This window comes from Pieris napi, chromosome 18 (assembly GCF_905475465.1).
Source record: "Pieris napi chromosome 18, ilPieNapi1.2, whole genome shotgun sequence".
NCBI lineage: Eukaryota > Metazoa > Arthropoda > Insecta > Lepidoptera > Pieridae > Pieris > Pieris napi.
Genome location: NC_062251.1, coordinates 11,063,863 through 11,077,932, shown reverse-complemented (window position 1 = coordinate 11,077,932; position 14,070 = coordinate 11,063,863). Strand labels below are relative to the sequence as shown.

The following is a 14,070-nucleotide window of genomic DNA, read 5'->3' as shown; positions in this document are numbered from 1 at the left end:
TCCGCTTCACAGAACTCTTTCCCTTTCAATATCATTTCTCGAGCCGAACTTTTTACAACTTTTGGCAACCTAGTTAAAAACTCACAAAAATCTACCACAACAAACGAACTTGATAACATCGACGAACGACAACATGACCGACCTGTCAAGTTTAGTTCCAAAAATCTCCGCGGGACTTCTTTCATGAAAATGACTCTATTTATAAATTAAAAAAAAAGGGTTTGGCATTATTAAAAATAGTTTTTGATTGCATGCAAATAATTAATTACAATTCAATACCTAATCAAAGACTGGAAAAGGAGTCATTGAAGTCAATAAAGTTCAGTTTACATTTGAAAAATTTAATAAATAAATATTTATTATTATTCTCTTACATTAAACAAATAAAACACTATTTATCTTTAAAACATTTTTATTTCATTATACTATTTATTTTTAAGTGACTCTAATGTCTTCATCAGAATTTCGGTTTGTAATTTTAAATTAATCATTACTTGGTTGTGCATCTACGAGGCTTCTCCAAAACTAAAACTACTACTTGCTTTCTGCAACAAATAAGAGAATATTAGTTTAAGCTCTGTCCATGCAAAACTTAAATTTTTTTATAATTCATATTATAAAATTTTTAACACATTTATATTAATATAATTATATAAATGTGTTAATAATATAATTTGTATGCTACAGAACTGGATAGCAACTTTATTTTATTCTATTTAGAGATAGAGATAATTTAAATATAATACCGGTGTCTTCCTTGTAGGTTTCTTTGGAGTTGTTTGGGGATTCTTGTTGTTCAGTTCGACATGATTTTCTTTCACCTTTCTTTAATCCTACAAAATAATGAAATTGTTAAGTTATGTTGTCAATGTTATGCACACCTTTGTTTGGCTTTTTTAGTATTCAAGTTATGTCAAAACTGATTTATTACCTTGTCATTGTTGGCTTTATTTGCTTTTGGGATATCATTGTTTCCAAAATGATTTTATTTGTAATATCCTGAAATATATAAATAACATCTATTAATTTAAGTATCATGGTGAGTGGTTCGCACTCAGGTATTAAGGTGTATTATACCCACTGTCCATTATAAGTGGGAATGGGCTCACTTCTGGCTGGACAGAGTTTCGGTACTACAAGTGCAACATGGATGTCCTGAGGTATTAGAATATCTCTGACTACCCTGTAGGGGAATAAAGTACTGTTGTGAGCATATACTTATGCTTGAGAGGTTGAACCTTGAACATCACCATACATCATATTTATAATTAGCATTCCTACCTCGACACCATCACAATCAAATTCATTGAAATCTACTTAAAACTGTTGTGGTATCATCTCTGCCATATCCATTGTGTCTGGAGAAGGTGATGGTGGCTTTGTTCCACCTCCAGTTTTTGATGTTTCACGGCGATAAGATGACAACTCTTTCATCAATTGTTTTTTGTCTCTTGTCCTTATATTTGCTAGATTAAATCTGAAAAATTACATGTTTTGTTAAATAATGTGGTCATTTTTTTGAGATGCAGGTACTTATTAAAATGTTTACTTCTCTGTTATATCGCTCCAAGCCTTCATTTTCTCCTTATTAGTATTCGTGCTTAAATCTTTGTTCTCAATTATTGATATATAGGGTCGTAGAATATTTCTAAAAATTTGCTGTAACAAACGCAATAAACAAAAGCAATGAATAATGGTTCATGTTTCAGTTTTAATCAACAATAATACTCGATAATACATACGGATAGTTAACCTCAATTGTATTGAAGCATTCAGGAAGGTTGGCACAGTTTTTTCACAAATATTTTATCATATTAATTAGTATTGATTTAGTATTGTCTTTGATTAACATAACCTTTACACATTTAAATATAAAGACAAACAAATAGAATAAAAAACAGTTAATCCAGTAGAAAAATAATAAAATTTAAATTACGTATTCTCACTATTTCTAAAATTAAATCTTTAGAATAAAATCCAGACAAAAATGGAATTCCACATAAAGATAAATTAGAAATATTAAAACAAAGGGAAGTTATAGGAATATAAATTCTTAAACCTCCTATATAACGAATATCCTGATTATCATTTAATATATGAATAATTATCCCAGCACATATAAATAATAAAGCTTTAAATATAGCATGAGTTAAAAGATGAAAAAATGCTAAATCTCTAAATCCTATTCTTAAAATTCTTATTATTAATCCCAATTGACTTAAAGTTGATAAAGCAATAAATTTTTTTAAATCAAATTCATAAACAGCTGAAATCCCAGCTATAAATATTGTTAAACCAGAAACTAATAATAACATTTTTAAAAATTCTGTCCCAATTAACAAAGAATTAAAAGGAATTAATAAATAAACCCCAGCTGTAACTAAAGTTGATGAATGAACTAAAGCTGAAACAGGAGTACGAGCAGCTATAGCGGCTGGAAGTCAAGCTCTAAAAGGAATTTGAGCACTTTTAGTTATAGCCCCTAAAATAATTAAAAATCTAATTACTAATTATAATTATATTTGACATAATTATTAAAATTATGTCAAATTGTTGTAAATTTATAATAATACATAACTTTAATCCGGTAAAAAGCGTTTTTCTTTAAATGTGTAAAGGTTATGTTAACCAAAGACAATACTATGTGCAACAGTACGGACTGGAAAATGCAAACAAAATTAGACGACTGGAATTCAAGAAAACAAAGGCATCTCGTCTCCTAGCATCCATAAATTTTCTTAAAAGATGCAGAGACCACAACATCATCCCCAACTGTGTACGATTGGCTCCAAGAAAGGACATAGTTGGGAGCGCCAGTATTCTTGAAACAGCAAGTAGAAAATTGTTATTTAAACTTGTCGCCGGACATAGAACAGAGTATCAACGACTAAACATTCAAATCCAAAATGAAACGGAGGAACTTCGTGAGATATTATCGGAAACAGATTGGAGGCAGTGCATAAACATCTTAAACACTCGGGCTCACAACAAGTTCAATAACTGCATAGTCATTAGTCACACAAATAAAAAAGTTTGAAAAACTAGCACAGAACATCAATAGACAATTGTCAACTTTAAATGACACACCCGATAGTAGTCAAAACGTCACTGTCATCAATCTGTCGAAACAAAATTTGGATAAACAAACCATTGAGGTATTAAATAAAGGCCTTAATTTTGCAACGGCACCGCGAAAAATCCCTCACGAAGAAATTGTTAGTTACGTAGAGGAATGTATATTCAAAAATACGATACCAAAGGATGAGGCTGAAACCATACGGCAAGATATCTCGTGCATACTGCGAGCAAGCAAACCGCCAAAAAGAAACCTCACCTTCGCTGAAACAAAGGCTCTCGCGGAGCTAAAGGCGAACGAAGATTTGGTAGTACTCCGAGCTGACAAAGGGAATGCAGGAGGTCGCTCGCGTTAGCTTTGGTTGACGCACGTGTTAGTGAGATTTCCGTGTTTTTCTCGGTGTTTCTGTGATTTTCCTAAGCTGAAATAGTTGTTATTGTGCTATTTAGATAAAACTAACCCTATTGGTGCTGGTAAAGTATAAAATTTAAATTAATATAGTTGCTGCAGTTTTAGTAAAATGGATCTAGATCCTGACCCCGAGCCTCCTGACCCGGGAACCTCTTCTACGTCTCGCAAACGACAAGGAGAGGAGAGAAATGAACCATCCTTTAAAAAAACTATTACGGATCCCGCTCAGGCGAACCCGTCTATACAACACCTTTATGTCCACCCCTCTTTCTCCGATGGACCTAGGTCTTACTCTAATGAAGATAAAGGTCCGTTCATTGTCCAAGTCTCCCGTGAAGTAGAAGACCCATCTTCCGGAGCCTCTTTACGTGCTATTACATTCGGCCAGTTTATGCATAAGCACAAAATTAGTTCTATCATACACGATGGTGTAAAAAATGTAGGCCGTAATAAAATCACCGTTGAGTTCTCTTTTGCTGAAGCTGCCAACAACTTTCTGGTCAACCCGGTTCTTAGTATGTGCAAGTTTAAAGCTATTATCCCCACTTATAACATTACCAGAATGGGGTTGGTCAGAGGTGTACCGGTGGACTGGTCAATGGACGAACTCGTAATTTCATTAGAGCTTCCTCCTGGATGTGGTGAAGTATTAAAATCAAGGCGACTGAACCGAAAAACAATTACTGAGGGTGTCACCACCTGGGTGCCTACCCAATCTGTCGTCCTTACCTTCAGGGGGCAAATGCTCCCTGCCAAGGTTTACTCCTACCACACTTCCCTCCCTGTCGAAACCTACAAACTCCCAACCATACAGTGCCTGAACTGCTGCCGTTTTGGATATATCAAATCGATCTGCCGATCTAAGCCCAGATGTTACAGGTGTGCTCAGCCCCATACAGGTGATACGTGTGAAGTCACCTTAGAAACATCCACATGTTTACATTGCTCAGGTAAACATTTTGCTTCTGACAAGGGCTGTCCAGAATTTATTCGACAGCAATCCATAAAAATGGTGATGTCCCAGGACAACATCTCATACGTTGAAGCAGCAATTAAGTTTCCTCCTGTCCAACGTTCATATGCTGAGATAACAAAAGAAATGTTTACCCCTCCTGCCTATTCTCTAAAATCTACTCAAAAAGCCCAAACTCCTACCAATGCTTCCTATCGCCAAACAATTTATCGCTCCCCTCGTCCCCAAGCTCCTCTAGCAAAGGGGTACGATAGAACAGCTCACCAGACTATTGTTGGTGAGAGCTCCTCATCCCTCCCAAATGGTTGTGCTCTCAACAATAATGTTGACACCCTTCCCTCTCAGGGCAAAATGTTAGAATTTATTTCTGAATTTCTTCTAAGTATTGTCGCTCCATGTAGCGAAATCCCCCTACCGCCCAACGTTGCCAAAAACCTATCCCAACTTTTTAAATTACTACAAAACGGACCCAATAACCCTAATTCAATGGAATAGTAAAAGCTTACGTTCAAAAAAACATGAATTAATTTCCCTCATAAACCTCCATAAACCCACGATTGTTGCCATCTCGGAGACATGGCTGAGACCTGGTTCCCGATTTCGGGTGCCTGGCTTTTCCTGTCTGCGGGATGACAGGAATGATGGGTATGCGGGCAGTGCTGTCTTTGTACGGCATTCCCTCCCATTCTCCCAAATTCCTCTTCCTACCCACAGCGATCAGATTAATGCTGTTGCTGTTCGTACCTTAGACATTTCTTTTGTATCTTTGTATATTCCTCACCCTTCTCTTCTTCCTGAGATACAATCAATTTTATCATCCCTTCCCAGCCCTATCATAGCCATGGGTGACTTTAACACCCATCACACTATGTGGGGGTGCCATGCTAGTGATAGGTTTGCTCCACTGCTGATTGACTTACTCGACGATGTCAATCTCTGCATCCTCAATGATGGCTCTCCAACTCGCAGGGTATACCCTAATCAGAATCCCAAATCTGCAGTGGATCTCACCCTCTGTTCCCCTAACCTAGCCTCGCAACTAACTTGGAACGCCCTTGAGTTCACCTATGGCAGTGATCATTTTCCTGTAATTATTTCATTAAATAACAAATCCTTACCCCCCTCTTACCACAACCCCCTTTTAAAATATAAACTCAAAAAAGCAAACTGGAAAGATTATGCCCAATCCGTTGATTGCATGGTTGACACTCTGCCTGATTTGGAATGCGAAGAAAATGTCTTGTCTTGCTATGATCTTTTTTTAAATTCTCTCATATCTTCGGCCGATTCCCAGATCCCCAAAAAGCACTCTCCTAAAAATCAGCTGCTTTCTCCCTGGTGGGATGATGAATGCAGCGATTTGTTTGGTAAAAGAATGGCTGCAGAGAAATCCTACTCAGCCAGTATGTCACAGGAGAACTTTATTAATTACCAGAAGCTTGATGCTAAAATTAAAAGGTTGGTATCCAGGAAAAAAAGATGTAGTTGGATACAATTTTGCGAATCCCTTAGCCTTCGTTCTCCATCCTCTATTGTGTGGTCTAATGTGAGGAGATTCCGTCGTTCCCTGAACCATGTTAATCCTTCTTCAAATAACCCTTCTGACTGGCTTAACAACTTTGCGGATAAACTGGCTCCACCTTTCGCTCCCTATGTGGACTCATTTCTAAGTTCTACGCCAGCTCCGGCTAACAATGAAATGGATGCTCCCTTTTCTTTCTCTGAGCTTCAAATCGCTCTTAATGGTCTCAAAGATTCAACTCCAGGGGAAGATGGCGTTCCATATTCCTTCCTGACTAGACTAAATGACAAATCTAAACTTTACTATCTAAAAATAATCAACAAAAGTTTTGAAACTGGTATTATACCGACATCTTGGACATCTCAAATAGTCATTCCCATTCTCAAACCTGGAAAAAACCCTTCAGATTCAAATTCTTATCGTCCCATAGCTTTGTCATCTACTTTAGCTAAAGTAACGGAACACCTTCTTAAAAACCGACTGGAATGGTTAATGGAAAGTAGAAATATTCTCCCCTCATCCCAATTTGGGTTCCGGAAGGGTATGAGTACCACAGACAGCCTCAGTATACTGACAACAGACATTCGCCTAGCCTTTACAAAAGGAGAGTACCTTGTGGGTGTGTTTCTTGATATTGCTTCTGCATATGACAGTGTCCTACTTCCAGCGCTCAGGCAGAAACTGCTTAAGCTGAGTGTTTCTTCGAGGATGGTACATCTCATATGTAATCTGCTATTTAGCAGATCTATTTTAATAAAGCATCAGAATACCTCTCTTCTCCCTAGACTAGTCTGGAAAGGTCTCCCTCAAGGCTCAGTTCTCAGCCCTCTGCTCTATAGCATTTATACCCATGACTTCGAACTGTCTGTTACCAGTTTTTGCAATATTTTACAATATGCTGATGATATTGTCCTCTATCACAGCTCAGGCAGTATAGGGGAAGTATCCTGTCGTATCAATTCTGCTTTGTATTATCTAAGCCAGTGGTTGTCTGACCACGGCTTGTCCCTGTCAGTGGGCAAATCTCAGGCAGTGGTGTTTACAAGGAAGAGATTCCCACTCTACTCATTTCATTTGAAAATCAAGCAATCAACCTGACAGATAAAGCAAAATTTTTAGGTATTTATTTAGACAACCGGCTGAACGGAATTGCCCATTCTGAACACATTATCAAAAAATGCGAAAAAGGTATTAACGTACTAAGAGCAGTAGCGGGAGTTTGGTGGGGCGCTCACCCCTATTCTTTAAAGTTATTGTATAATGCATTAGTACGTAGTCATATGGATTACTGTATGTTTGTTCTGGATCCCTTTAACAAATCAGCTGCTGAGAAACTAAACAAAATTCAATATAGGTGCCTTAGAATCATTCTAGGTGCAATGAAATCCTCCCCCACTAATGCTTTGCAGGTTGAGTGTGTTGATCCTCCTCTACACATCCGCCGGCAGTATTTATGTGACCGCTTTGTTAGCAAGATGTTACAGCTATCATCCCACCCTCTTTGGCATCGATTATCCCAACTATCACATTCTCCTTGTACCCGCAACTCCTCTTCCTATCTGCTAGATAGTTATCTAAAGTTCACCAGCCTCCTTAACCCCCTGATATCTTTTCCAATAAATCCCCTGTATTCTACTTCTTATAAAGCCCTGGTATACAAACCTCCCATCATCACAGACCTTGGTCTGATCAAAGGAGCCCCAGATACCAACATCAAATTACAAAGCTATATTAATCAAAATTGGCCAAATCATCTTCTTATTTACACTGACGCATCAAAGCTGTCTCCAGACGGCTGTGTTGGTGCTGCCTGTTGGGTTCCTCGGTATAGAATTATCCTGAAATTTAAATGTCCTCCCGAATCTTCAGTGTTCACAGGAGAGGCCACTGCTCTATTGGAAGCAATCCTGTTTGCACACTCCCATAACATACAACAGACAGCTATTTTGACAGACTCTTTTAGTTGTTTAATGTCCATTAAAGAAAACCCATTTCGCAGCAAATCACGTTTTCCCATTATTCTAAAAATCAGGGAGACTCTGCTCTCTTGTAATCAAAAAGGATTGTCTATCATACTAGTTTGGATTCCTAGCCACTCAGGTATCCCTGGAAACGAGACTGCTGATTCATGTGCCAAATCAGCTGTTGAGTCAGGTTCTCTAGATCATTTTGAAAATTCAGCACAGGATCTTTGTACTCTTGCAAAGACATATCTGGACAGAACCTGGAAGACATTTTGGAATGACTCCAAATCGGTTAGGGGTAAGTTTTATGCTTCCATCCAACCAAACTTACCAAGACAACCCTGGTTTTGTCATTATCGGAATGCAAATCGCTGGATTACATCCACAATCACACGTCTTCGTCTTGGTCATGCTTGCACCCCTGTTCATCTAGCCAAGCTCCGGATAAGGGATCACTCTATCTGTGAGTGTGGCTTGGATGAAGGCACTGTATCTCACATTCTATTTAATTGTCCCAAACTAACCTATCCTCTCTATGACATTCTTCCCCGTAAAGTCCCCCGTCCTTTAAGTGTTAAATGTTTGTTAATGTTTGTGTTTAGTCCATATTGTAGATTTTTATGTAAATATATAGAAAGCAATAAAATTAAAGTGTAATATATATATAAAAATTATTATAAAGAGGAAACAGTATTTAATAATGTTATTATTACTCACTCATATTTGTGTTGTCTGTGCCGTCTTAATACTAACAATCGAATTGCAACTATTTTGTTTTTGTTTAGGTGCATATTCAAAATTAACTTAATTATTATTTTCACCGATCAATCTCCATCGTGCCTTCTCCATCTACACGACACTGGCGAAGTACCTTGTGCCCAGTTGGCACAAATAAAAGCCATTAAAAAAAAAAAAAAAAAAAAGGGAATGCAACCGTTGTTATGGATACGTCGGAATACGAAAGCAAGATGGCTCTCCTCTTAAACGATGTCAATACCTACAAAAAAGTCGATAAAGATCCCACAAATAAGGTAATAAAACAAACATCTAGCCTCTTTTACTAAATATTCTGAAACACTGTCATTAGACGTCAAATCTTTAACAACAGCCTGCGTAAAACCTCCAAAAATGTATGGACTGCCAAAAATACACAAACACAACAATCCTTTAAGACCCATAGTGGGTTGGGTGTTAAATACCACCTCACGTTTTTGACGATACTAATTATCTAGGAGTGTCCGGGGGACCTTCATTGGAACACCTCCAAGTGAGTTTTGCTCCGGAAACGCGTCTTAATATTTTTATAAAAAATTTAAAGTTTTGTGTAATGTATTAAAATTTGTAAACAATCCGCCATTTTCTACTTTTCTATTGGTTATAAGTGATGTGACGTTCACTTAAAAAAATCGTGTTTTTAATTTATCGATTGTTAATAATCGTTTTATTTATTTATCGATTATTTCCTCATTTTTGAAATTTAAAGTTATAGAATAATCAACATTGAAATTAACCTAATTTCGTGTTGATAGATTATAGGGTTCCGAAATTTTTTGAAATTATCGATACCTACTCGTCTGTATTTTCTAATTAGTACTTGTATTTCATTGTTTGCAACTTTCTATATTATTTAATTTTTACTAGAATAAAGTGTTTACTTTAATATCCAAAAAGTACCCAAAACCGAATCAGAGCACCCCACTATCCACGTGGTCTTGTCTGTCTTACCCCTAGAGTGTATATAAATAATCGGAGGCGCGGAGGAAGAGCAGCCCCCACCCGCTGTAACAAAGCACAGGCATTATGAAAGCTGTAGCGGCTGAGGCTGGTCGCCGAAGGCGACCAAAAAGCCGAGGTTGCGGAGGCTTGAATAAAATGCCTGTGCTTTGGTACGCAAGGGTGGAGGGGCTGCATTTCCCGTAGCGCCGGAGCTGTCCACAAAAAAAATTTTATTTAGATTGGTTAGGTTAGAGTTAGTATATGAATATTTGGTCGCCGAAGGCGACCAGGACGCCGAGAAGCCGAGGCTTGAATAAACAATTACTATTTAGATCGGAGCTGTCCACAAAAACAAATATTATTTAGATTGGTTAGGTTAGAGTTAGTATATGAATATTTGGTCGCCGAAGGCGACCAGGACGCCGAGAAGCCGAGGCTTGAATAAACACTTACTATTTAGATCGGAGCTGTCCACAAAAACAAATATTATTTAGATTGGTTAGGTTAGAGTTAGTATATGAATATTTGGTCGCCGAAGGCGACCAGGACGCCGAGAAGCCGAGGCTTGAATAAACAATTACTATTTAGATCGGAGCTGTCCACAAAAAAAAATATTATTTAGATTGGTTAGGTTAGAGTTAGTATATGAATATTTGGTCGCCGAAGGCGACCAGGACGCCGAGAAGCCGAGGCTTGAATAAATAATTACTATTTAGATCGGAGCTGTCCACAAAAACAAATATTATTTAGATTGGTTAGGTTAGAGTTAGTATATGAATATTTGGTCGCCGAAGGCGACCATGACGCCGAGAAGCCGAGGCTTGAATAAACACTTACTATTTAGATCGGAGCTGTCCACAAAAACAAATATTATTTAGATTGGTTAGGTTAGAGTTAGTATATGAATATTTGGTCGCCGAAGGCGACCAGGACGCCGAGAAGCCGAGGCTTGAATAAACAATTACTATTTAGATCGGAGCTGTCCACAAAAAAAAATATTATTTAGATTGGTTAGGTTAGAGTTAGTATATGAATATTTGGTCGCCGAAGGCGACCAGGACGCCGAGAAGCCGAGGCTTGAATAAACACTTACTATTTAGATCGGAGCTGTCCACAAAAACAAATATTATTTAGATTGGTTAGGTTAGAGTTAGTATATGAATATTTGGTCGCCGAAGGCGACCAGGACGCCGAGAAGCCGAGGCTTGAATAAACAATTACTATTTAGATCGGAGCTGTCCACAAAAAAAAATATTATTTAGATTGGTTAGGTTAGAGTTAGTATATGAATATTTGGTCGCCGAAGGCGACCAGGACGCCGAGAAGCCGAGGCTTGAATAAACAATTTCTATTTAGATCGGAGCTGTCCACAAAAACAAATATTATTTAGATTGGTTAGGTTAGAGTTAGTATATGAATATTTGGTCGCCGAATTTTCAATTATTTTTAATATTAAAATCGAATACAAAAATCGATTTTCACTTTAAAAAAAATCGATTATTTTTCACATCCCTATTAATTTTATAAACTTAATCGGCCATTTTGAATGTGGTTTATGCTAGACTAGCGGTAATTAGTTTTACAGTGCAAAGTTTACTTTATAAATCCGTTTCTTTTTTATTTTCACGTGAAAGTGCGTTATTTTATTTGCATTTTTTGAAACTTGGCTTTACATACATAATCAACACTGATTTCTCGCGATCATTTTCAGATTTATAGTGATGGCGTCTACAAGTTCTACTCGTGAAAATGATTTTGAGGACGATGGGTCCGTTGTGAATCGTGACTTGAATAGTGAGGAAGTGGTCTCATTGTGGAATCTGATTAGATTATATAAAAAATTAGGTACCAATGAGCAGTGTGTGGCATTCGCTGAAGAAAATGGTTTAGTGCATTCTCAAAAGCAATGTAGTACACATCGTAAACCCATGAAAATTGCTAAATCGACGAATAAAACATTTGGTTCATGGTGTTGCACGAAAGGAAATTGCAGATCAAAAACTAAAGTTCCTAGAAATAAAGGAACATTTTTCGAAAATATTAAAATAGAATTAGTTCATGTTTTCTATTTATTATATGCGTTTTCGCAAAATTGGAGCTATCTTACAACCATGCGTGAAGATCCATATAAAGATGATAGACTTAAATCCTTAAGCCGAGTTACTATATGTGATTGGTATAGTTATTGTAGGGAAACTATAGTTATATATCAAATGGATAAAACTCAAGCGGTAGGAAAGATTGGTGGCCCAGGGAAGATAGTCCAGATTGATGAATCTAAATTTGGGAAAAGAAAATATAATCGAGGTAATTATTTTATAGCACTATTAATTAATATTTACTATATGTGTTATTAGTCTGTTTTACTCCTAGAGTGTAATTTAAAAACCAGAGCTGTCCAATAACCCTATTATTATCACATCTACAAAATTTATTTAACTCATTAAGCTTATTAACTAATTCTTTAATTGTTGTAGGACGACATATTGAGGGCTATTGGGTCCTTGGTATGATCGAAGACAAATCTGAAGACCTAAGATTGGAAGTGTGCCCAAATAATATTCGATCAGCTGATATATTACTTCCTCTCATTCAAAAACATGTTGAAGTTGGTACTATCATTCATACTGACTTCTGGAAAGCATACGATTGTCTGGCAGACCATGGGTACATACATCAAAAAGTGAATCATTCAGACCCTGAAAACCCGTTTGTGGCTGAAGATGGAACCCATACGCAAAGGATTGAGTCACAGTGGAGGGCAGTAAAAAGATTTTTTAAAAAGGATAATTATAATAACTCTGAAAATTTTTCAGATCATGTCTATGAATATTTGTGGCGGCGAAACAATACAAAACATAAAAAAGACCCATTTTTGGAGCTAATTAAAGCTGTCAAATATGTCTATAAATTAAACACTGACTGACCGATTTTTTATTTTGCTATATTGCTTATTTTGCTTTTGTTTACTGCTCTACACGTGCTATGGCTATGTATTGGGCCCTGGTGGTTTTAGTGGGTATGGGGACCATCGCATTTTACGACCTTGATCCCCACACTCCCCGCGCCAATCACACTTGCCCAGGCGCGGGGGCCCGTAATCGGGTTTCCCCAGGTGAAAAAAAAAAAAAAAAAAACGCGTTTTTTTTGACGCGTTTCCGGAGCAAAACTCACTTGGAGGTGTTCCAATGAAGGTCCTCCGAGACTCCTAAATAATTAGTATCGTCAAAAAAGTGCGATGGTATTCAAAACCGTTACCCCCATAGTCAGTCATATCGACTCACCCACATACAAATTAGCCAAACACTTAGTGTCAATATTATCCCCTCTCAGGGGGCACACTAGTGCTCATGTTAAGGACTCTTACCATTTTGTGGAAACATTGAGAGATCTCAAATTACTCCACAATGAAACCATGGTGAGTTTTGACATTGAGTCACTATTTACAAACTTACCACTAAATGACTGCCTAGATATCATTGCAAAAAGACTTAGGGAACAGAACATGTCACCAGATTATGTAGATATTGTAAAACACTGTCTCACATCAGGATACTTAATGTGGAAAGATGAGTTCTATGTGCAGGTTGATGGAGTAGCCATGGGTTCTCCAGTGTCACCTATAGTCGCTGACATCTTCATGGAGGACTTTGAGGAGAGAGCTCTGGCCAATACCCCGGTTAAACCTCGACTGTACAAGAGATATGTCGATGACACATTTGTAGTACTCCCCAATGACAAAATATCTGCATTTCTAGCACATTTAAATTCAATACACAAGAACATTAAATTTACTGTTGAACAAGAAAACAACAACTGTCTGCCCTTTTTAGACATTTTAATTATACGCAAAGCAGATGGCACACTAGGTCACACAATACACAGGAAGGCAACCCACACAGATAGGTACCTCAATGGTGAATCCCACCACCACCCTTCACAACTGCTTTCTGTCGGTAAATGTTTGTTTCAGAGAGCCCAACGTCTTTGTGATGATGCCCACCTCGAGGAGGAACTACAGCATGTCAAACAGGTGCTACACCGAAACAAGCTGCGCATCCCCCGGCTACATCACAAAAACAAAAACAAGACACAAACGCCTAGACGCAAAAAGCCAGCCTAATTGCCATATGTAAAGGGAGTTACAGATAGAATTAGCCGGATCCTAAAACGAGCTTCTATTCATACAATTTTCAAGCCGCACAAGAAGATTCAGCAATTCCTAAGACCAATCAAAAGTAACACCCCATTGCAAGATGCAGGTATATACAAACTGGATTGCGACTGTGGCCTGTCTTACATAGGGCAAACTAAACGCAATATGTCCAGCAGACTCAAAGAACACATTGCAGACATAAGACATAGACGACACACAAAATCAGCAGTCTGTGAACACATACTAGATAGG

At 37.5% G+C, this 14,070-nt stretch overlaps 3 protein-coding genes across 4 annotated transcripts; 2 read left to right on the top strand and 1 right to left on the bottom strand.

Annotated features, from left to right (window-relative positions):
* Window positions 1-1,872: 1,872 nt before the first annotated feature.
* Window positions 1,873-2,441, bottom strand: LOC125058713 (NADH-ubiquinone oxidoreductase chain 5-like; the record flags this gene model as incomplete). Its single annotated transcript, XM_047662855.1, is given in 2 exon segments — window positions 1,873-1,925; window positions 1,928-2,441. Coding segments are annotated over 2 exon segments (567 nt in total), but the record flags the coding sequence as incomplete, so codon positions are not given.
* Window positions 2,442-3,762: 1,321 nt separating this feature from the next.
* LOC125058703 lies at window positions 3,763-5,805 on the top strand. The gene has a single exon (XM_047662843.1). It carries the CDS (start codon window positions 3,879-3,881, stop codon window positions 4,953-4,955), a length of 1,077 nt encoding a protein of 358 aa, XP_047518799.1. The 5' UTR covers window positions 3,763-3,878; the 3' UTR covers window positions 4,956-5,805.
* A 5,270-nt stretch (window positions 5,806-11,075) lies between these two features.
* Window positions 11,076-12,921, top strand: LOC125058705. 2 transcript variants are annotated; one of them, XM_047662845.1, is made up of 3 exons: window positions 11,076-11,295; window positions 11,374-11,969; window positions 12,140-12,921. In XM_047662845.1, exons 2-3 carry the CDS (start codon window positions 11,384-11,386, stop codon window positions 12,586-12,588), a joined length of 1,035 nt encoding a protein of 344 aa, XP_047518801.1. In that variant the 5' UTR covers window positions 11,076-11,295; window positions 11,374-11,383; the 3' UTR covers window positions 12,589-12,921. The 2 variants fall into 2 exon arrangements, with proteins under 2 accessions (XP_047518801.1, XP_047518802.1); XM_047662846.1 differs by having other exon boundaries at window positions 11,076-11,969.
* Window positions 12,922-14,070: the final 1,149 nt, after the last annotated feature.

Bases quoted from the DNA above. Each gene is read 5' to 3' on its own strand.
- LOC125058703 (XM_047662843.1), top strand. From the start codon at position 3,879: ATGCATAAGCACAAAATTAGTTCTATCATACACGATGGTGTAAAAAAT.
- LOC125058705 (XM_047662845.1), top strand. From the start codon at position 11,384: ATGGCGTCTACAAGTTCTACTCGTGAAAATGATTTTGAGGACGATGGG. The intron at 11,970-12,139 runs GTAATTATTTTA...TAATTGTTGTAG, and splicing joins GAAAAGAAAATATAATCGAG to GACGACATATTGAGGGCTAT.